At 37.9% G+C, this 21,919-nt stretch overlaps 1 protein-coding gene across 2 annotated transcripts in view; it reads left to right on the top strand.

Moving 5' to 3' along the window:
* PDGFC (platelet derived growth factor C) overlaps positions 1–4,415 on the top strand; it is a 184,333-nt gene extending 179,918 nt beyond the window's left edge. Inside the window, exon 6 of one of the 2 annotated variants that reach the window (XM_036240299.1) lies at positions 2,812–4,415. In XM_036240299.1, the coding sequence (XP_036096192.1) occupies positions 2,812–2,928 (117 nt within the window). In that variant the 3' untranslated portion in view covers positions 2,929–4,415. The remainder of the gene's footprint in view (positions 1–2,811) is intronic. The other variant, XM_036240300.1, reaches the window with a different exon arrangement.
* The last annotated feature ends 17,504 nt before the right edge of the window (positions 4,416–21,919 follow it).

Raw genomic sequence — 21,919 nt, 5'->3', positions numbered from 1 at the left:
AGGATTCAAGGAGTGATATTTACAAAACACAGAACAAGGTCTAGCACATTTCAAGCCCTTAATATATACTAGCTTTTTTCTCACTCATCTTTATTTTTCCCTCTGTGCCCAGTGTTATTCTTTGATTATGGTCAATGATCAATGCAGATTTAATAAATTTTGCCCAGAGGTAGAAAGGATATTCTCTTTGTGGTTTAAAGATCTATAGGATACTCTGACAATAAACCTTTTTGTATCCTTTTTTCACTTTTTTTAAAAAATGTTTTTCTTTATTGATTTTAGAGAGAGAGGAAGGGAGAGGGAGAAAAATATAGAAACATCAATGAGAGAGAACATCGACTGGCCACCTCCTGCATGTCCCCACTGGGGATGTGCCCTGACCAGGAATCAAACTGGCGACCTCTTGGTGCGTGGGTTGATGCTCAACCACTGAGCCACACCGGCCAGTCCTTTTTGTCACTCTTAATCAACTTAATGATTACATTGTCTATATAGTAATATATTTAATTTTATTCTGTTTAACATAAAGTATAGTCTTACATTTTTTACATAGATTTGTTTGTTTGGGGAGAAAATATACCATTCAATTCATTTATTCTAGTAATGAGTCCCATCCTCCTAGGTTCTATGGCACCCCCAAATTTAAGGGTACTCTGCACACTTTGGGCCATGGTACTTGTGCATTTATCCCTTGATGGTTTCTTTTGTACCTAATCTATTCCTTGCTACTGGTTTTAGCTTTTCCCTGGATTATTTTTTTCATGAGCTTTTAGTTTTAATTTGAACCTCTCCCTTGAAATTTTGTGAGATGTGCTTCTTCCTGGTTTCTTTGCTGGTGTCATGAACTACATCCCAAAAACCAAATTGGCACCTTTAATATCATCTGGGACCTACTGGTCACATTCCAAGTCTATCTTTCTCTTCTCAAGTTAGAACCTTCCAACAGAGCTAAGAAGAAAAACAATAATTGTGGTCCCACCACCATGTATTAGAATTTCTAATACACGACTAGAGCATTAAGGGATTCTTCTGCTATATATAAATCTCCACAAACATCAGTGGACAAAGACTTGGGGGGTGAGAAGGGGCTTTTGTTTGGTGAGTGTATCTTGACATAAGCACTGTGAGAGGAAGGAAGGGTTGTAGGATTGTAGCAGAGCATCACTGGCTGTTAGGAATGCATATAGTAGCCTCTCTCACCTTTACATTTCATAGTAATTTTTTCCCTGCCAACTGGGAAAATGTACACAGGTGGAGATAGGAATTAAAGACGTTGGCTATGCCAATATTGTGACTTATCTATCTACCTACCCACATACATCAAAGCAATACATTTTTTAGTAATTTTTATTCTAGCGTAATGAAATGTAATAGAAATTCTAATTTAAAAGTTGACTATCTCTTACAGTTATTACAAGATATTGCAGTTTATCTTTCTGCAGAGAAAGTTACTGAATAAATAGAATGCATGGCTAGTAATATTCTGAGTTTTCATATAATTATTATCTATCACTCTAATAATTTGTATTTGGCCAAAGTACAAATACTGTCTATGCCAGTTTTCTCTCTAAGCTTCTATTCACTCATGGTGTAAAATAGGGGGAATAGTTGTAAATTACTTCATAGAATTCTTGTGAGTTCAAGTATGTCAAACCCTTATTATGGTGGCTATACTCATAAGCATTCAAAATATGTTAGCTAATTAACCTTTGGTCTGACCACATTCTCCAAATGAGGTATGCATTCTTTATTTTTTAAATCTTCAAGAAGAACAGTCATAAGACTTGGCTTGTGCCTTTGTGGATTAATGAAAATTTCCAGGAACTTTTAGAAGTTGCTCTCTGTGAAGTTATCTGTGCCATACCCAGAGAGGAACCAGACGACTTCATGTTATTATGTGCTCTACAGTTTGTTTATAATCCAAACAAACATAATTTCCAAAAATGTATCATGTCTATCATAAGGAATAAAATGCAATACACACTGAATAGGTAGTCCTTTTCAAGTATATCAGATCACCTTTTAGAGAATACATAGCTATGTCTTTCTGTCACGGTGTTGAAAGGCAGTATGTCTAGCATCAGTGTCTGTTCTGCTATATATTTTATTAAAAATCTCAGCAGTCCAAACTGCAAGTAACGTCGTTAAATAGAGCCATTATTGTTATCACCAAACCTCTGTATACTGCGTGGTAGGACCCAGCTACAGAAAGTTAGCTGTGACGGAGGCTGATGTCTATGAAGTACATCTAATCCATCTCATCAGGTTTATAGAGGACTTGAAGTAGAGCCAAGAAAATTAATGAGTGGCATAATTGAGCTAACTCAGCTGCAGAGTGATCATGTTTCTCTTCACAGTACCGCAGCACTTGCGTGTGTACTGCTTCCAGCCTAGATGTTTGTTACATGTGTGAATAAATGAATGAGTGAAAGAAACTAACAAACAGAAAAGTTAATAGTTCACTAGTGGCTCCAAAATACTGCACCAAGGTGAAATTCTCTCTAGTATTGTCAAAGAGGAAAATGAGTGCAAAGGGACTCTTTCCATTTAAGGACAGTTCTTGATTCCGGGGCAGCGTCTTTCCAAATTGTCAGTATGGAAATATCCTTTCTTTCATGAAAAAAAGCAATCATTTTTTTTCCTTTTGTTGAGGGTGGGGGATTGTGTTTGTAGTGCCTTCACTAGAAAGCAATGAAAAGTTGCAGGACTTTGTGAGGCCCCACACGTGCTTTCTGAAACTTGACTCGTCTGTGACATCGTCAATTACGAACATGGGTTGATTTTCATGGCGGTTTACATTGCTCCCTCCAGGTCCTTCAGTTGAGACCAAAGATCGGGGTCCGAGGATTGCATAAATCTCTCACTGACGTGGCCCTGGAGCACCACGAGGAGTGTGACTGTGTGTGCAGAGGGAACACGGGCGGATAACGCATCACCCACGCAGCCTTCTCCCGGAGCAGGGCAGCTCCGCGCTGACTGTTACCTACCGAACTGATGCCTTGTCGCCATCCATAATCTCAGTTGTTTGCTTCAGGGACCTTTCATCCTCCAGGATTTAGAGTGTGTTCTAGAAGAGGAGACACCGTCGGAACGGGGAGCTTGTGCAACGGCTCTCTTGAGAGGAGGCCCCGATGCCAGGAGCAAAGGTCTCCGGGGCGAGGAAAAAATATCACATGTTGTAGATCACTAGCTAGTCCGTGTACTTCCTGGCTGGCTGTGTTCTCTGTGTCAGTTGTCTTGATAGGACTTAGGTTAATGTCAGGACAGGAAAGAAGTGTGTGCAGGTGAGCACCTGGTTCTATTGCCTTGCTTATTAACTCTCAAGCTCCATGTTCTGGGCCTAAAATCACAGAAATCTGGAATTGTTTTCCTTATAGTCACATATATATATACACAAGAGTGTACTCTGGTCTACAAACTTGTTTTGTTTTTAACAAAAAAGGAACGATGTTGCTATAAATCAAACTGGTGTCATGCTGATAGGAAAGACTGGATTTTGCATATTTCTTAGAAAAGCGTCCACCATTTAGAAGACACGAACTACAGTCATGGTTTGAAAGACACAAACCTGAAAAGGAGAGCGGCTTTATCTTCACTTTATAAGTTGGTTTATTTGTTTTATTGTGTACATTTTTATATTCTCCTTTTGACATTATAACTGTTTGCTTTTCTAATCTTGTTAAATATATCTATTTTTACCAAAGGTATTTAATATTCTTTTTTTTTTTTTTTTTATGACAACCTAGATCAACTATTTTTTAGCTTGGTAAATTTTTTCTAAGCAGATTTGTTATAGCCGGAGGAACAAAGATGATATAAAATATTGTTGCTCTGACAAAAATACATGTATTTCATTCTTGTGCGGTGCTAGAGCTTAGATTAATCTGCATTTCAAAATATTGAGGTGGGAAATAAATAGAATTTGGTACGTTGCAAAGACCTTTGAAAGTGAGGAAGCTATCATGTCCTCCACTGCTATTATCGGAGATGCAAATAAAAAGTGACATGTGGAAATATGCTTTCAGATCCATCATAATTACCCCTAACCCTTACTGTGGGCAATGTGAGCCTAGCTCAGAAGAACATAAAGCACCTTGAAAAAAAAACACTTGACAGCTTCCTTAAAGTGTGCTCTGCTGTCCTGTAGGAACACATCCTATTTATTGCGATGTTCTGGTTTTATTATCTTTAAACTCTGTTCTACACACTTGTATAAATACATGGATATTTTAATGTACAGAAGTATATCCTTTAACCGATTCATTTATTGTACTCTTTGGCAATTGAAAAGAAAATCAGTAAAATACTTGGCTTGTAAAATGCTAAATATTGTGCCTAGGTTATGTGGTGGCTATTTGAATTAAAAATGTATTGAATCACCAAATAAAAGAATGTGGCTATTTTGGGGAGAAACTGAGAGTGTGTGTGTGCAAGGTCTGTCTCTGAAACTCCCCGGAAATGAAAAGCGATCACGTTTCCTGATGCCATGAATTTTCTTTATGCAAAAGTGGATGTCAGCTTGAAAGACAAGCAGAAAACTGAACGCTTCTGTGGAGACTTTCCTGCCTCGTCTCCAAAGCTTCTGAGCAGTCGTTTTCTTTTTCTCACTGGTCTGGATACTGATGTCTGGTCAGTGAAATTGCAAATAACTTGAAAGTTGTTATGTGGTTTAGGAAATGCTTAGTGATAGATTATATGTCAGTATAAAAGTGAAAAAAACAACAACCACCACCTTGTAACTTTCCACTCGTGTCTTCGTTTTCAATGGCAAATCCTAAATGGGGTGAGACTGAATTGACTGGCATAAGGATTCACGTATTTTATGTAGAACACTTCAAGGTGTGAATCCCCAACTTCAACTGTAGATTTCTATTCACAGCTGGTGTCTTAGCTCCACCTCCCAACCTGCCTAGGACAGGAGGGCCCAGGGCCATGCCATCTTCATCCACTTCTAAGCGGTACTCTTTTTTGGGTACTTTTCCATCTGACAGTCTTACCCTGCACCCAACCACACAAAAAACAAATGAGTAAAATGAACATCCATGTTCTGTGTTATTGACGTATCTTTTCATAGATTTGCCCCAGCCTTGTGAAGCCTACTGGATACGCCTTAACTGTGCTCCATTGAAAATACCATGCCCTGTGTCTCCCTCTTGGCAATTACAACTCTCATTAGCATGGTAAAAACTCCATTAAACCTCATAGTAAATGACCCTTGACTGTTTAAACCAGTATTTCCAACCCTGGAATGGAACATCTTCCTCTCTTTCATTTAATATATAATTTTGTGTTTACTTATACAATGTTGAAAGTCAGAAAAAATTACTCTATAAAGGTAGCTGTCCCGCACAGTATTGTCTAGTGAGTAGGAAGAGTGTGAGGCCTAACTGCACTTACTCAGAGCTCTTGCAGTGCATTTGAGTGAAAAAAAAAAAAAAAAAAGTCAACCCACTGATGGCACATGTGACCATAATTTCTCAAAATTCCAAGAAAGTATTGACAATATTTAGCCCAAAGAGTTTTGTATCTGTGGTGTGTGCCTTCATCCCCGAGGGATGGACTGTTTTGCCCAGTGATTTTATAAAATGAAAGAAGCGTAATTGACATAAGGCAGGCTTTCATGTCTACATTTCTCATTTCTGCATCTTATCCCCTTCCTTGTCTGATAATCATCTGCACTCTGGAAAGGTACAAATCACAGTCAGGAGAGTCTCCACTGGAAGGCATGACTCCGCTTCTTTATGCTGTGACATAGTTGGAGGAATGGCAGAAAATGCAAGTCTTAATATCATGTCATATCATACACCTAATATTATGTAACGCCCTTATCTCCAAAAGCATTGTGATACGGGAAACCATTTTAATTATTTATTATGACTACATTAAAAATTCATAAGTATCACGATCCTTTACAGTCACAGGAAGGAGTAAAAAAATTGAAAATATAATAGCTCATTTGCTCGACATTGTTTTCCTTTCATGCTGCATATGTAATTGATCAGCAAGCCCCATTGAATTTGCCTTTTCAGTCTCTGTTGTGTGGGTGTCTACCTCTCCATTTCTGTGGCTGTCCTGATTTAGACCCTCATGTCTCACCCCCATTTTACTGCAACAATCTTCCCAGACTTCCTGCCTCTGAGTCTCCCTTCCCTCTGATCCACGCTCCACACTACTAACAGAAAAGGTCATTCAAATCCAATTACATCAGTTGGGTGGACATTTTACAATGGAAGTCTGCAAGATGAAAATGTAGTTATTTTGTGGAACTCAAGATCCATTGTAATGTCTCTTCTGCTTATTTTGCACCGTGAAGCCTAAGATACGGCTCTGGTGATACTTAGTGTTTCCTCAAAGTACCAGCGTCTCTGGTCTAGCGTGTGCTGTGTTCTCTTTGGGGCCTGTTCCCACACCTGCCTACGCCGTAATTCCTCTAAAGCCTCAGCTCAAAGGCCACTCCTCAGTGAAGCTTTTCTTCCTTACTTCCCACCAGCAGCCTTGGGCCCCTTTCTCCAATGCTCCCAGAAGTATATTTCACTATAAACTTTGTCATGTGGCAGTGTAATTACCAGCCCTCATTTTGATTTCTCGATAGACTTAGAGTCTAATGAAATAAATGATTTTTTAAAAAAAAATATAGCACTGAATATGACATCAGGAAGCCTGGAGTTCCAACATATCTCTAAACTTCAGCTACCGAGCTGTGAAATGAAGGAATCAGTCCATGAGCTGGTCATGTTTTAGTTCTAATCAGTTCAGTCTACTGGTTACGTCAGGGCAGCTGCCAACATGACAAAAATATCTATTCCTTGTGACGTGATGCCATTTTTCCCTCTTTCACAATGCTTTGAAACTCAATGTTTGGTTTTCTAGTTAATGATTTTCCTACCAACCCTATCACATGTATCTTCTTTTTAAAGTCAATGGGATTTATTAATTTGTCGAGGTATTATTCACATTTTGGATACTTATTTCATAGTATGATTACAATTTTTGAGGCAGAATTTAAAAGTCTTTCAAACATAAACATACAGCCCTGGCCAGTTTGTTAAGTGGTTAGAGCATTGGCCCGCAGACCAGAGAGTCCTGGGTTCGGTTCCTGCTAAGGGCATGTACCTCAGTTGCAGGTTGTCCTTGGCTCCGGTTGGGGTCGTGTGGGTGGCAACCACTCAATGTGTCTCTCTCACATCGATATTTCTCTCTCTTTCTCTCTTCCTCCCTCTCTCCCTCCTACTCTATCTGAAGATAAGTGCAAAAAAAATTAAATTTAAAAAATGTAAACATACAGACATATCAGGAACTGATGATTCACAAACTCTTCATCTGACTCATTTTGCATCATCGAACCTAACGGAGAATCCTGGTGCATACTCCTAGTTTCCTGAAAACACAATGAGCATTCAGCACCTCCCGTGTCTGCACACGCTGTGTTCTCTTTATGGGGCACTGTTCCCACGCTGATCTGTTTCACTTCCTTTCCTGGCTGTTGCATTGTTAGTCCGCCTCAGCCTTGGCACAGACACCTGTACCAAATCCAGTCTCCTTCATAACTTCTGAGCCATGATAGTAAATCTACTCAGTATAAATCTATATAAAATGTAAGGAAGAGATTCAGTATTTCGGGAGGAAGTCTATCTCATACAATCAATAACTTTTATTATTTAAATTATATGTGCGATTCCAGTTGGCCCTTTTAATGAAGAAATTGCAAAGCTAATGTTAACATCCATATGGAAATTCAAGGGGCCAAAAATAACCCAAACGTCTTGAAAAAGAACTACAGTACTGGAGGAGTTATACTTCTCAATGTCAAAATTTATTACAAAATTATAGAAATAGCATGGTAAGGTTAATAAGTTTAAACATACAGAGAAATGGAACAAAGCGTCCAGAAATAGACCTTCCATTTTTGCTCATGGGGAAAGAGTGTTCTTTTCAACAAATGTTGCTAGGACACCTGGATATTCAAAAGAATACATTTGGACTCTTTCCTCCTCACACAATATCCAACAATTAACTCAAATCAAAGATTTCAATGTAAAAGATAAACTATGAACTGTTAAAAGACATGTAGAAGAAAATTCTGAGAATCTTACTTTAGGCAATTTTTTCTCAGATATGACATCAAAAGAAAAAAATAAACTGGACGGTCTCAAAATTAAAAACTTTGGCGCTTCAAGGACACTAGCAATAAAATGATAAAGATAAGTCACATAATGAGAAAATACTCGCAATTCATGTTATCTGTTTAGGGTCTTGTATATAGAATATATAAGGAACTCTTACAACTCAGCAATAAAATGGTAATTAACTCAACTGAAAAATGAGCTAAGGCTTCCAAAGTGCTTGCATAGAGGGGTTTGCTCTCTTTGCCTCCAGCCAACACCATGAGAAGAATATGCTTCAGAATGCTCACTGGCCCCAGTAGACAAATGTGAACATGATAATGGCAGGGAGTCAAGTCCTGCTGAGTCCAAGCAACCCACAGATGCTTGGGTGAGAAATGAATGATTCCCCTTGTATGCTGCTGTGATTTCGAGGGTGTTTGTTATGCAGCAGCATCATTGGCTATGGCGTACTAATAGATATTATTTAATTTAACGTGAGGTTCTATCATACATGTTATTCTTAGTAAAACTTTTCACTTTACTTGAAACTTATACATCATTGATTTACTTTTAGGAAAGAAGAAATATGCTTTGAATCTAGCCCATCTTTTCAATAACCATCCTTGATGTAGTTTATTATAGTATTTCTTTTGTGTTTGAATAAACATTTAATTACTACAAAACATTATAAACATTTGATAAACATAATTTGTTTATATTTTAGTGAACTCTTTTTTAACATGAAGTACATTGGGTAATTTTCTTCTGCCCTTTGGGTTATTTTTCTTTCCAAACTTTGTTCTGGCTGTCTCTGTCTCTCTCTTCTCTCTTCCCTCTTCCCTTCCTTCCTTTTTCTTTTTTGTAACATAAGATTATTTGCATAATTTCCATGCCTTTAATTATTCTCTGATCATTTTCATAATGCATGGTTTGTGTCCAGAATACTGCTTTCTCTGATGTGGGAAGGGTGAATTCTTGAGTCCCTTTTTATGTTTCTAAGACTTGTTTGCCAAAGGGAACTACGGTGTAAGGATTAGACATTATATTGTTTGTTTTTCTGTTTCTTTGGAGGAAGGAGATTGAGAGCACTTGCAGGAATGTTCAACCTTTGATGAAAGAATTCTGCTCATCTCTCTTGCAAACTGTCTTTTGCTGGGATTCACTCTGGTAGAAGCATGCATCTCTTCATGAAATGGGGAAAGGGGACAGATAAAATAGATTTCAGCTCTGACGCAGAGCTCAGTGTGAGACCTTGAGGCTATCCTTACATTTGAGGACATCAGTCCCCACTTTTCAATTTCCATGTTTTAGTGGAATTTCCCCAGAAACCATTTTCCCCTTTCCCTCTGCTCACAACAGAGAAAAGATAATGTTATCTCTTCTGACAGCTTCTCTTCTGACAGCCATATTAGTGAGGAGGCTTAGAATTTTCTTCCAGTATTATATCTGGAAAGAGAGGGGGGTATGGAAATTACCCTAAGCCTCACCCTGAACTACTCTTGTGTTCCTAAACTCATCCTCCATAGTTTATAGGGTAAAGTATGTCCCTTCCATTAGATGCTATTGGCAAATGAACAACGTATTGGAATTTTGTTTCTGTGATCCAGCTCCCCTTCACTGTTTTATCCTGATATTAAAAACTATTTCAATATTATAAGTTGTTATGATTCTAACGACAATTTAAATTTTGCTTACGTTTTTATTTTTTTGCTACTGAAATAAGCTATTTCCATTTTTATACTTACAAACTAAATATTATACAGTCCTATAAAAGCTTTTGTTAAATCCTGTTACGGATGTAATGTAAAAAGTTATTAACACTATCCAGTCCTAAGTGGGTTGCTGATATTCTGCCCATTTATAGAGAAAGCTTAGCTCTCACCATGTTCTCATTTTTTGTGAGATAAGGTCTTTCGCAGAACTCAGGTAGAAAGAACAATAATGTTTAAGCTAAATTTAAAACAAGTCTGTATGAGTGGGTTTTTTTTTAATCTCCTGTTTAAAAAAACAAAACAGAATTATTATAAATTTTTAATGGTCTTAAATTCATTTAATAAGTAAATAGTTTACTAAGAAGTGCAACATTTAACTCTGTTTAAGGAGCTTAGTATCACTCCTGTAAGTGATACCTCCCATAGAAGTCCACTTCACCACAGCCCACGAAACACTGTTTGAGTTTCCTGTTCATCAAAAGAGATCATGGAAAAAACAAGCAGCTCAATACAGGTATTCAAAGTAGCTCCTGATGGACTTACTGATTGACAACCAACTCCAATGACATTTTTAGATAGACAGATGTATATAAAATAGCATTTGTCTGAAATAACCTAGCTTCTGACAGAACTAAATGTCTATATGTTTAATAATAAGGAATAAGGAGATTTTGAGAAGCAATCCCTTCCAAACTTCTAAAATAGTAAGATGTATTCCTACTGTTTTATATTTAAATTGAACAAGAAATAAAATCAGTATCTCCTTATCCAGCTCATCTAGATTCTTTTTTTTTAAGATAGTACCTGTGTTAATGGTTATTTTCTAAATTTCCAGACTGGCATCCTAATTTCAAATGATTATTCACAGCTCAGCAACTACATGTTATATGTATCTGTGAAAAAGAGAGTAGGAATTACATGAATAATGTATTGCCTAGAGTTTGATTTACTTTGTTTTCTCTGCTAAAGCTGTGATCTAAAAACTTGATTTGCCGGAATTTGAACACAAGCATCAGGGAGGGGGGCTGAGTGTACATCTTTCAGCTTCACTCATCAAAGCCCTGGAGCCTAAGGGACTATTGCACTTGAACACTGCGAGAAGAAACTAATCCTAAGCAAAAAGTATAAAATGAAGAGGCTTAAATTGATCAATTTTATGTTGAATATCTTTAGAACTCTTCTGGAAGACACAATAATTCAACGAATGCATTTTGATTACTGTTATCTATTACTGATGGTTTAATGTGAATGATTTGCTAAAACAAAATCTTACTGTTTCATAAGACTTATCTGCTTATTGTGTCATCATTGTAGAATAAAGGCATACAAATTGTTGTTAACAAGACTTAAGTCTTGTTGCAGTCTTAACTGGTATGGTAATAAATCATAGTGATTTGTTTTTAAACTGTCTTTTTTCCCAAAGATATTTAAATACTTTGTAATGATTACTTTTGTGGGAAGTTTTTAATCTTAATTTTTGCAGATGGAGACTGAGTCAGGACGTGGGAATGTGACATGACTGAATAATTGCTCAACATCACACACATTTGAAGAAAATCATGAGGTTCATATTTGGTTTCTTTTCAAGGGAGAAGGCATATTATTTTTCATGCACAGGCAACTACTTTTAAGACTAGCCTATGAATAAACAAAGCCTATGTTCTTTCTATAAAGCAGGCCTCATTTTTCATCTTGGACTGTATCAAAGGTGTTTCTCAATATCTATTTTGGAAAACCTAGACCATGGTTACCCAGCCAAATCCTGAAATCAAAATAGGTCATGAAACTCTCTGCCCTCCATCCCAATATCATCATTTCCATCAGGCACGATGAGGAAAATGTGTCAACTTGTCACCTTGCAGTTATAACTGATCAACTTTAGCTTCAAAGATACTTAAATACTCTGACAAGGAATGGCTTACACCTTGCCGCCCGGTTCCCTCCCTCTCAAGCTTTGCAGGTTGTCTCAGTTTGACGGTTGTCCCATAGAAGTAAATCCATCAATAACCAGCTTAAGATCGCACATGGAGTAGTTGCTCAATGAGTTTTGCATAAATAAATAAATATTAAGCCAATATCCAAATTGCTTTTCTAAGGTGTCCGAAGATGTCAGTTGGCCAGTGAAATGATTTGAAGCTATTTAACCATCTGCAACCTGTGGTTCAGTACCTACCTGGATCACGTCCTGATATTATTACAGATGCATATTCCTGATATGTCCCAGAAACAACCCCCTCCCCCCAACCCGGGGCGGGGAGGCACTACATTTCCTTTTTGTTTGCTTAACAAGTTGACCATAAAATTAACCCCTGGAATTAAGATTTGTATGTAATTTCTCCGGTTTAGGAATGTGAAGGATGTTTGGAGGTAAAAATGGCAGTCATCAAGTCTTCAATGCAATGACCAGTTTCACAGTATAACCCGTGTGCTACATAGAAGCTGCTAGCTCTTTTCTTCATCTGTTACACCAGTGAAGGTGATCCCTGAGGTTTCTCTCCGCACTTACTTTTAAAGCTTTGAAGTCATTCACAAAGCAGGAAGACACTGCTCATTGAGTCGGGATTCTGTTGAACAGCCTAAAAACAAATCTGCCTTCCCAGGACTTTCATTCAACAGTCCAGGTTCTCTCCTGTGCAACAGTTAGGATTATCTCCTTTAAATATTAAAAGACAGGCCCAGCCAGTGTGGCTCAATGGTTGAGCGTCAACCCATGCACCAAGAGGTTGCAGGTTTGATTCCCAGTCAGGGCACATGCCCAGGTTGTGGGCTGGATCACCAGGGGGGGCATGCAGGAGGTGGCCAATCAATGTTCCCTCTCATCGATGTTTCTGTCTCTCTCTCCTCCCTTCCTCTCTCTCTAAAATCAATAAAGAAAAAAAACAATTAAAATAAATAAATAAATATTAAAAGACAACTGAACGTTCCTCTTATGTGTTGCCTCTTGCACACAAAGCTCACCAGCGCACACCCCAAACCTTGTATGCCAGGGCTTGAGTATTGTATTCTGTGTCTACCACGTCTTTTAAAATTGTATCGCACATCACAGACAGCCCTGAGACTAGAGCCTCCTTTGATCTGCGTGAGCTGCTCCTATTAAAGCAGCCCATGTTTGCATTAGCTGGTCTAGCACCTTATAATCAAAGTGAGGTTCACGCACTAGTAATGGCACCCCCTGAGTTTGTTAGATGTGCAGAACTTGAGGCCCCATTTCAGACCAGCTGGATTGGAATCTGTATTTATCACGCCTCCTAATGGGTTATGTCCACATTAAAGTGTGAGAAATGCTGATATAATAGAGTGCCACCAGTGTTGGTGTACATTGAGGTTATAGTCAGTTACAACCACTAACTCTTTTACATGTCAGAACACCAAAGTTCCTTGCTGATAAAACTGACAGCAAAAGAAATGTGCAATATTACACTGCATGGCTGTCAATAAACAGGTGTGCTGCTACGGGCCACCCTTTCCCGAAGATCTTTCATTTTTTTTGTTACCAAGTGTGCCTTGATTTTCAATTCTTTTCCGTGATCTGAGCATTGCATGTCAGTCTCCTGTGCTGACTTCTGTCTACCTACTCTTTTTTTTTTCTTTATTGATTTTAGAGAGAGATATAGAAACATTGATGAGAGAGAACATCAATTGGCCACCTCCCGCATGCCCCCCAATGGGGATTGGGCCCACAACCTGGGCATGTGCCCTGACCGGGAATCAAACCAGAGACCTCCTGGTTCATGGGTTGATGCTCAACCACTGAGTCACACCAGCCGGGCTGTCTACCTACTCTTGGTTCTTAATGTGCTTTTCCTGACTCAACCACTGTTCCTCCATGACCTCGACTACTACTCCTATGTTGATTGTTCTACACCCCACAACTCCAAGCCTGCTCTCTCTCTCTCTCTCTTTTTGGTACATGCCCCTAGTGGGAACCAAACCAGGACTCTCTGGTCCACAGGCCGACGCTCCAACCGCTGAGCCAAACCGGCCAGGGCTTGCTCTTCTTTTTGAGTTCCAGCTCAGTTCAACTGAATATCTACCTGAATGTTTTATAAGTACTAGTTAAGTGGAATTTACCTTACCTACACCCTCTCTCACACCTTCTGTTAGTTAATGATATCTACCAAGTTAGTAACTTGGGAATGATTCTAAATCTCCGTCTCCCACCCCATTGTACAATTTATCACTGTCAATTTCATTATTGAATTGACCCTTTCTGCACTCACTCTCACTGTCTCTGTTCAGACCAGCATTGCCTCTCAAGCTTAATGATCTGTTTCTTCATTGTTCTTTCCTATTGCCCATTACTACTCTCTCTGCATTACCATTGCCCCTCCTCCTACCAAACAACAAAAGACTTCTTATTTCTATAGGGAGGCATCTAAAATACATATCGCTCCCTTCCTCAGAACTCTCCCGTGTCACATCATGCAATGCAGTTCACACTGTTTTACACTGATCCCGGTCCTGACCCTCTACAGAACATACCCCTTCAGGTGCTTTTCCACCATGCATTGCCTCAGCTTATACTGCATCTCCCCTTTTCTTTTCATGCAAAAACCCATTTATCCTTCTAGACCTGGCTCAAATGTCACTTCTGTAATGCCTTCATAGATTTTTAATGCTTCTGTAAAGTATATACTTCCTCCGTGGCCTTAGAGTTGTGCTGTTCTGCAGGACTTTGGAGTCAACTCTCCGTTCTGGCACTAATTATTATTCATTTTGATTCCCCACTTTGCTCAAGTGTAATGCAGAGATCAGAGGACCACTACCGAGGTTAGATTATGTAAGTGAAGTGTGAAGTGAAGTGACTGGTACACAATAGGGGTTACTAATCATTTGTGCCTCGTAGGTATCTGCAATTATTTCGTTAGACTTATTGTCCCCTGAGCAGGTTGTGGCCAACCTCAAGGAGGCACCGGTATTGCTTTATGGATCTATAACATGTGCAGGTAGTAATGATCCTACCATAGATTAGGCACTAAGTAAATGTATGTTAAATTCAGATCCTGCCTCAGTGCCTCTTTATAATTTACATAAGGAAACTATTTCCTGACCCCTTAGATAGCACAGTCATCTATAGCATGGTCCAGCAGTGATATCCTCTTGATATCTTTTCCTCCTCCTCCTCCTCCTCCTCCTCCTCCTCCTCCTCCTCCTCTGTCTTTGTCTTCTCCTCCTCCTCCGTTTTCTTCTTCTTCTTCTTCTTCTCCTTCTCCTTCTCCTCTTTCTCCTTCTCCTCCTCCTCCTCTTTCTTCTCCTCCTCTGTCTTTGTCTTCTCCTCCTCCTCTGTTTTCTTCTTCTTCTTCTTCTTCTTCTTCTTCTTCTTCTTCTTCTTCTTCTTCTTCTCCTTCTCCTTCTCCTTCTCCTTCTCCTTCTCCTCCTCTTCCTCCTCCTCCTCCTCCTTCTTCTCCTTTTTCTTCTTCCCCTCCTCCTCTGTCATCGTCTTCTTCCTCTTCTCCTTCTCCTTCTTCTCCTTCTCCTTCTTCTTCACCTCTATCTTCATCTTTATCTTCTTTTTCTTCTTTATCCAAGTACTCTCCTTCTTTTTTGCTTCTTTAAACAAAATGTACCTTTGCATTTCCATGCATCCTCATCATTATTATTGTACTCACTGTGTTCATGGTCATTACATTGTTTCTCAATCCTTCACTATTTCAATCCTTGTTTTATTTGCTGGGCATATTCTGTGTATTCATGTATAGTTATTTTGGCCATAAAGCTATTGTGTTCCCGGGCACTTGCTCCACTGAAGTTTTTTCTAGGCCATACCTATACTTTCAAAGTGTTCCACGAAATCTCCTGCTCTCTCGCATTGCAGCTATTCAAGAGTGTTGCAAATCACCTGCCAAGATCCCTTCTAATACGTGTAAAAGGTATCTAAATCCAGATGTATTTTGAGATAGATTTCCTAAGAACTATCAAGGTGAAGAATGAACAAAATCTTTTTTTTTTAATCCATAGAGAATTTCTCCACTGAGATACATTTTCCATCCTGTATCTCAACAGGTTTTTTAGTGTCTCAGGGTTTATTGTTTATTGACAATGTGATATTGGAAAGTTACAGTCTCAGGGATACTTATGTCTGAGTATCATTATATTTTATCTTTCCATAAAACTAGTTAGATAGGCATCTCTGAAACTGCACTGTAAATGGCAAAACAGAGTTCAATTATAGAATGTTCTCAGAAAATCAGCATAACCCTCAATTAAAATGGGTCCCTATTCTAAAATTCCACTACAGAAATCTGTTGACAGATATGAGCACTTGGAGCAAGAGTTCTAAGTACTAAAACTCTAAATTTCTGAAGAACAGCGATAGGAATCAGCCTCGACCGGTGGTTAAAGCATACAGTCAACTCGATACTTCGGAAAAGGCCACACAGTGGGAAGCGGGATGTTTTCCTTAGAGATCATCTCTTTTATCAGCACTGCAGTTGTTAGCTTGTACTTTTAGTTCCAGTGAAAGCAGTCCCTACAAATCAGAGCCCGTGGGAACCAGGCTAGCAGCCTCACTCCATTTAAAACGTAAAGTTCAAGAATGCTTCGGTGGAAGGTGAATTTGACTCACAGAACTACAGGAAGATTCTCATGGATTAAGTTGCCAGATGTATGTCAGTGATAATTACTAAGAAAGAAAACAGAACCTGCTTTGATGAAATTATAGGAGAGATGACAGAGAGAGCAACAAAAGCTTAAGCACATTAACCTCTGGTCAATTTTGGACTCACCTCCAACATTGCGACCACCTAATTTTTACATGTTGATTCTCTTTCCTTCCAGCCTCTCCAAACCTTAAGAAAGTAACCCTCACCATGTGCTCAGAGAAAAACCATATGGCTCTGGCAACATAGTCCAGATTTGAAATAGGATAAAATAGAAAAGGAATTCTTGCCTGGAACATGACCTCCAGAGTTTTCTAACTGCTTAGTAACTCGTGTCCCTGATGTTATGTTTGTTAACTTAGAATTTGGTCTCATATGTGTCCCCAAACAACACACACATCCTTCAAACCATTCAAACACAAAATTTCCATGAGGTACATCACTTTCCAATATCTGAAGCATTTGTTATAACAGCCAGAAGAATCTCCCTTGATAAAGTGTATCATGAGGTGCAAATTTCAGAAGAGTTTTGATTAGACTTTATTTTATAAAATATCTTCCTCAATATCAATTCTTCACATAATTATTTCCCATACCTCTTATAAATTTGGTGTAATAAAGTTAAAACTTTCACCTTACTTTTTGTTATTAATGTTGTATGATGATCATTTTCCCCATGTCACTAAATTTTCATAATTTAATTGGTTTTATCATATTCCAAAGAATAGATATACCATGATTTAGTTATGTCTTCTATTTAAATTTTATGTACAATTTTTTGTTATTAAGTGAACATCTTTGAATTTATTGATGAATTAATTGATTCCCATTACAAATATAATGGTGGTTGGATAATATTTTAAGTCCGTTATAAATAAATTATAGTAAAATATATGTGCGTTATTTGTTGGTAATAATAATAATAATACAAATAATGCAGGTAGTTTACTTTTTTTTTAAGGAAAAGGTGTTTCTTATTTTACTGAATATTTTATCAGTTCAGGTTATGTTCTTTACGGGCAGAAATCCTTTTCCTACAGCTTGAATTGTACACAATATTAGGGAGGCAATAAAAGTTGTTTGATCTCTTTGAGGGCCTTCATTAGAGAAAGATTCCATCTATATCAAAAGTAAATTTTTTAAATAAAGTTCTAGTAAGTGAATAATCCACATGTTTCTCATATGCAGAATGTTAGCTCAGATAAATGATTGTTTTGTCTCATAATAATGCTCTAATTCAAGTATGGTGCCTATGAAGCTTTAGGTTTATTTTGCTGGATTTTAACTTGATGTTTTTATTACTACTTGGATAAAATTGTGTTAATTAAATTGCCTGATGATATATATCATTGTTGTCACACACAGTAGCTCCCTTTATCCACAGGGGATATGTTCCAAGACCCCCGCTGGTGCCTGAAATCACAGATAATACCAAACACTATATATATATTTTTTCCTATACATACATACTAAGGATAAATTCAATTTATAAATTAGGCACTGAGAAATTAACAGCAATGACAATAGTAAAATAGAACAGTCATAACAATATCCTGTAATAAAAGTTAGGTGACTATGGAGTTAGTAAAATAAGGGTTACTGGCCCACAAGCACCGTGATGACACAACAGTTGAGCTAAATTACTAAAGACAGAAAGTTATACAGTGTGAAGACGCTGGGCAAAGGGTGTGTTCATGTGCCAGGCAGAATGGAGAAGGCGGTGCAAGGTTTTATCACACTACTCAGAATCACGTGCAATTTAAAACGTGTGCATTTTTTATTTCTGGAATTTTTCATTTAGTATTTTTGGATAGTAGTTGACCGTGGATAACTGAAACCGTGGAAAGCAAAACCATGGATAAGAAGGACTACTGTAGTTGTAATTACATACTTATCATTAATATAGGAGCAAAACTACCTGTATTTTCCCTAAAATTTATTGAAGATGCTTTCTTCTTCTTCTATGTCATGTAAGGAATTAATTCTGTGATCATATAGCTTTTGTAGCAACGGATAGACCTAATATAACCAGTAATACTGAAGACTCAACATAAACTTAAAGGGGCTATCATAACTGAACAGAAAAGAATTGTAAAACCTCAAAGAGAATGAGGAAAATGATGGTTTAAACCACAATGAGAAACAGATGCTGGCTGTGAAAAATTCTCTTCTAAATCTTGGCAATTTTGGATTCATAAGTTGTTGTGTTTTGAATGCCAAGGAAATCTCAGTATTTTGCACAGGCAGCAGTGAAGAAGAAAAACTGTTTTATGACTTTGTGGATTTACTAACATTCCACTTATAGAAACTGACCAGGCACACACGTACATGAGCATGCATGCACAAACGTGTACCCTCTCACACATACACATGCATGCATACACGTGCACACCACATCAAAATGTGCACAGTGTGAAGTACACAAAGGGATTTAATATAGAATATTGTTTCTAAAAATACTAAATACATTTTCGAACTGTGTCTGACACCTGAACACTCAGTGAATATGTGTTGGTGGTAGGTTGAATAAACATTTGAGTAAATCAAATATTAACATACACCAAAAATATTATGAGAGTTTAAAATTTTAAATAACCAAGAAAATAAATTAAATGCTCTAAAACATTCCCATTTTTAAAAAGAGGAGAAGTTGCCCAGCCAGTGTGGCTCAGTGGTTGAGCGCCAACCCTCTCCCATGCACCAAGAGGTTGCCGGTTCAATTCCCGCACAGCACATAGCTGGGTTGTGGGCCAATCCCCAGTGGGGGGCATGCAGGAGGCGGCTGGTCGATGTTCTCTCTCATCGATGTTTCTATTTCTCTCTCTCTCTCTCCCTTCCTCTCTCTCTCAAATCAATAAAGAAAAAAAAAAAAGTGGAGAGACAGGAGCAAGCTACCTGAGTTAATGGATATGATTATTACTTTAATTGTGGTGATGGTATCACTGATACAATTATATGTCCAAGCCCCTCCTAGTGTATATATTAAATATGTGCAGTTTTGTATATCACTTACAAAAAGACTGTTTACAAAGTAAAACATTTAAAATACTTAAAGTAAATAAATGTAATGCTGTAATACATTCGTGTTGAATGTGTCCTTGACAAAATCCTCTAGAATCTGGTTTAATCTGGAATTACTCAATTTTGCCTTGGACCAAATACACAGATTAGATCAAGTATTAAGATACACTTTGCATCTCAGATGCATGTATTTGGCATTGTTCATGTTGTCTCCCGCTTCACTGAACATTCTTTCCTGTAATATGTTTATATCCTGTATTAAATCCTGCAAGCACGTTCTCATTCTAAGACCTAAAAAAGCAATGTATCAAGTTTTGTACCCATGTTTTCTTATTCTTGTTTCTTAGTGCTTTTAGTGTGGAGAGACCTTTTCTAATTAAGAAACCCTGATGTATATATTTTTCCATTATAGCAGTTCATTATTATACATTACTGAAGAGAGTGAAATTACTAATACTTTATTTCTACAAGCATTACTTTTTATCCTTTGTACCCAAACAAGAAGTGGGATTGCTTCATTTCCCTTGACAAAAGTTTGGAAGCCAAAAAGAGCCTCTGCTAAATAGTTTTCAACTCTGAAATTTAGATTTCATATATTAAGCTACCTTCTCAATGTACTTTCATGAATAAAGTAAGCTCACTGTCTTGCTTACTTCCGTCTAATGGCTAATGGTTGCCATAAAACTGACTTACAGCATCTGTCTATACTACTATCTCATTATTGTATTTCTGAGAATATGTTTATTGTAGTAATTTCTGCACCCAAGAAGGTAGATCTGGGACAGTATTTAGAGGCATTATGAAAGGCAATAAAGCATAGTGGTTTGTAGTTAAGGGCTTTAGGGTAAAAAAAAAAAAAAAAAAAAAATGCTTTAAATCTCAGGGACACCAGTTATCATCCATGTTACTTTGGGAAAGTTTCTTAACTTAAGTCTCAGAGGCGTCAACTAAAAAATGAAAATGTTTAGAGAGCACCACCACCTACCTTTTCAAATGTTTTAAAGACTCAATGAGAAAATCCACAAGAAACAGCCTAGTGCTTAGAACACTGAATACACACACTAAATATCAGCTACTTATTATTTTTATTGTTAAATGAAATAAAATTGTTGTCTTTATCCTGATAACCTAATGTTGTATCTCCTTAGGGTGTTTACCCTTAGAACTGTAGGTTCCCACGACTGCTTAATTGCTTGCTCTCCTCACTGTGAACTGCAGAGTATTCTCATCGAGATTTAGGGCCCTGGTGTCCATAACGCTGATGCCACTTTGCTCTGCATCCTTAGAACGGATTTCTTCTGATTGCAAGTGATAAGCGACTAGCACAGGCTATTTACCCATCTCTGCAGGATCAGAAAAGGTGTCGCAATTTCAACATAACTGAATTTTCATTTTAGGATTTTCCGAGGCTTTGTGTTTCGAGTAGCCACAGAGATGTTTGGTCACGTTGGAGGAAGACAAGAAAGGCAGCGATTTGAAGAGAGAAACGAGGCCCGGTGGGGCATACATTATTGGTACAGCATATTTGTTGAGAGGGCGGAAGGTAGAGGGTAGATGAACCCTGGAGAGCTTTAGGGAGTTGTTTCAAGACAACGGATGGGGAGAGGGTGTCTGGCTGTGGGCGCGGAGGAGGGGAAATGTGAGAGGCTACGAAACGCAGGGACTGGTAATATTACCAGGCACGCGATGGTTGGCTTCCCAGGGAACATTCGTGTTCTCAGAACCCATTTGAAACATCGCTGCTTTTAACATTACATCTTATTACTTTTCTAGTATTGAAACATAGATGGTTTCTGGAACAGGGACTTTCTTTAACTAGGATACATAAAAGAAAATGTCAAAAAGGCTTATTTCCAAAAATAAGAAGGATTCAAATTGGAAAAAGCAGTCTATTTTTTTTTTTTTTTTTAAGATGAGAATCATGTGTTTTAACTTACCTGATCTTTCACTCTTCAAACAGTACATGATCTACATGACCCCATTTTCCCCTCTAGAACATTCTGTGGCACCTATTTGTTCTCATGATGCATCCCTTAGTCTAGGCAGAGTTTCTTGAAATGAATTTCTGGGTCTTAGACCCAAAGCCTGGTCCCCAGGGCCTGGCACATGATAGACAGTGAGAAATATTAAAAAAAAAAAAATAATAGTAATCCTGAGATCACACTTTGAGGTTTACTCATTAAATTACGGAAACTATCTCTTCTAAATTTATGATCTTAACATATCTAACGATTGAGTCATTTCTATCTTTGTATCTTTTGAAAATGTTCCATGCCTGAAGCTGCTGAAGAGCTATGTTCAAGATACTCCAAATATTCTCTGACAAAAATCATAGAGTGAAGTCCAGAATCACATCTTTTTTTGTTGTTGTTTTTAATCCTCACCAGAGGACATTTTTGCATTTATCTTCAGATAGAGTGAGAGGGAGAGAGGGAGGAAGAAGAGAGAGAGAGAAACATCGATGTGAGAGAGACACATTGAC

The sequence above is a fragment of the Molossus molossus genome, unplaced genomic scaffold, assembly GCF_014108415.1.
Source record: "Molossus molossus isolate mMolMol1 unplaced genomic scaffold, mMolMol1.p scaffold_m16_p_4, whole genome shotgun sequence".
In the NCBI taxonomy this organism is placed as follows: Eukaryota; Metazoa; Chordata; class Mammalia; order Chiroptera; family Molossidae; genus Molossus; species Molossus molossus.
The sequence above is the reverse complement of the archived record's forward strand: the minus strand, read 5'-3'. Positions and strand labels throughout refer to the sequence as shown.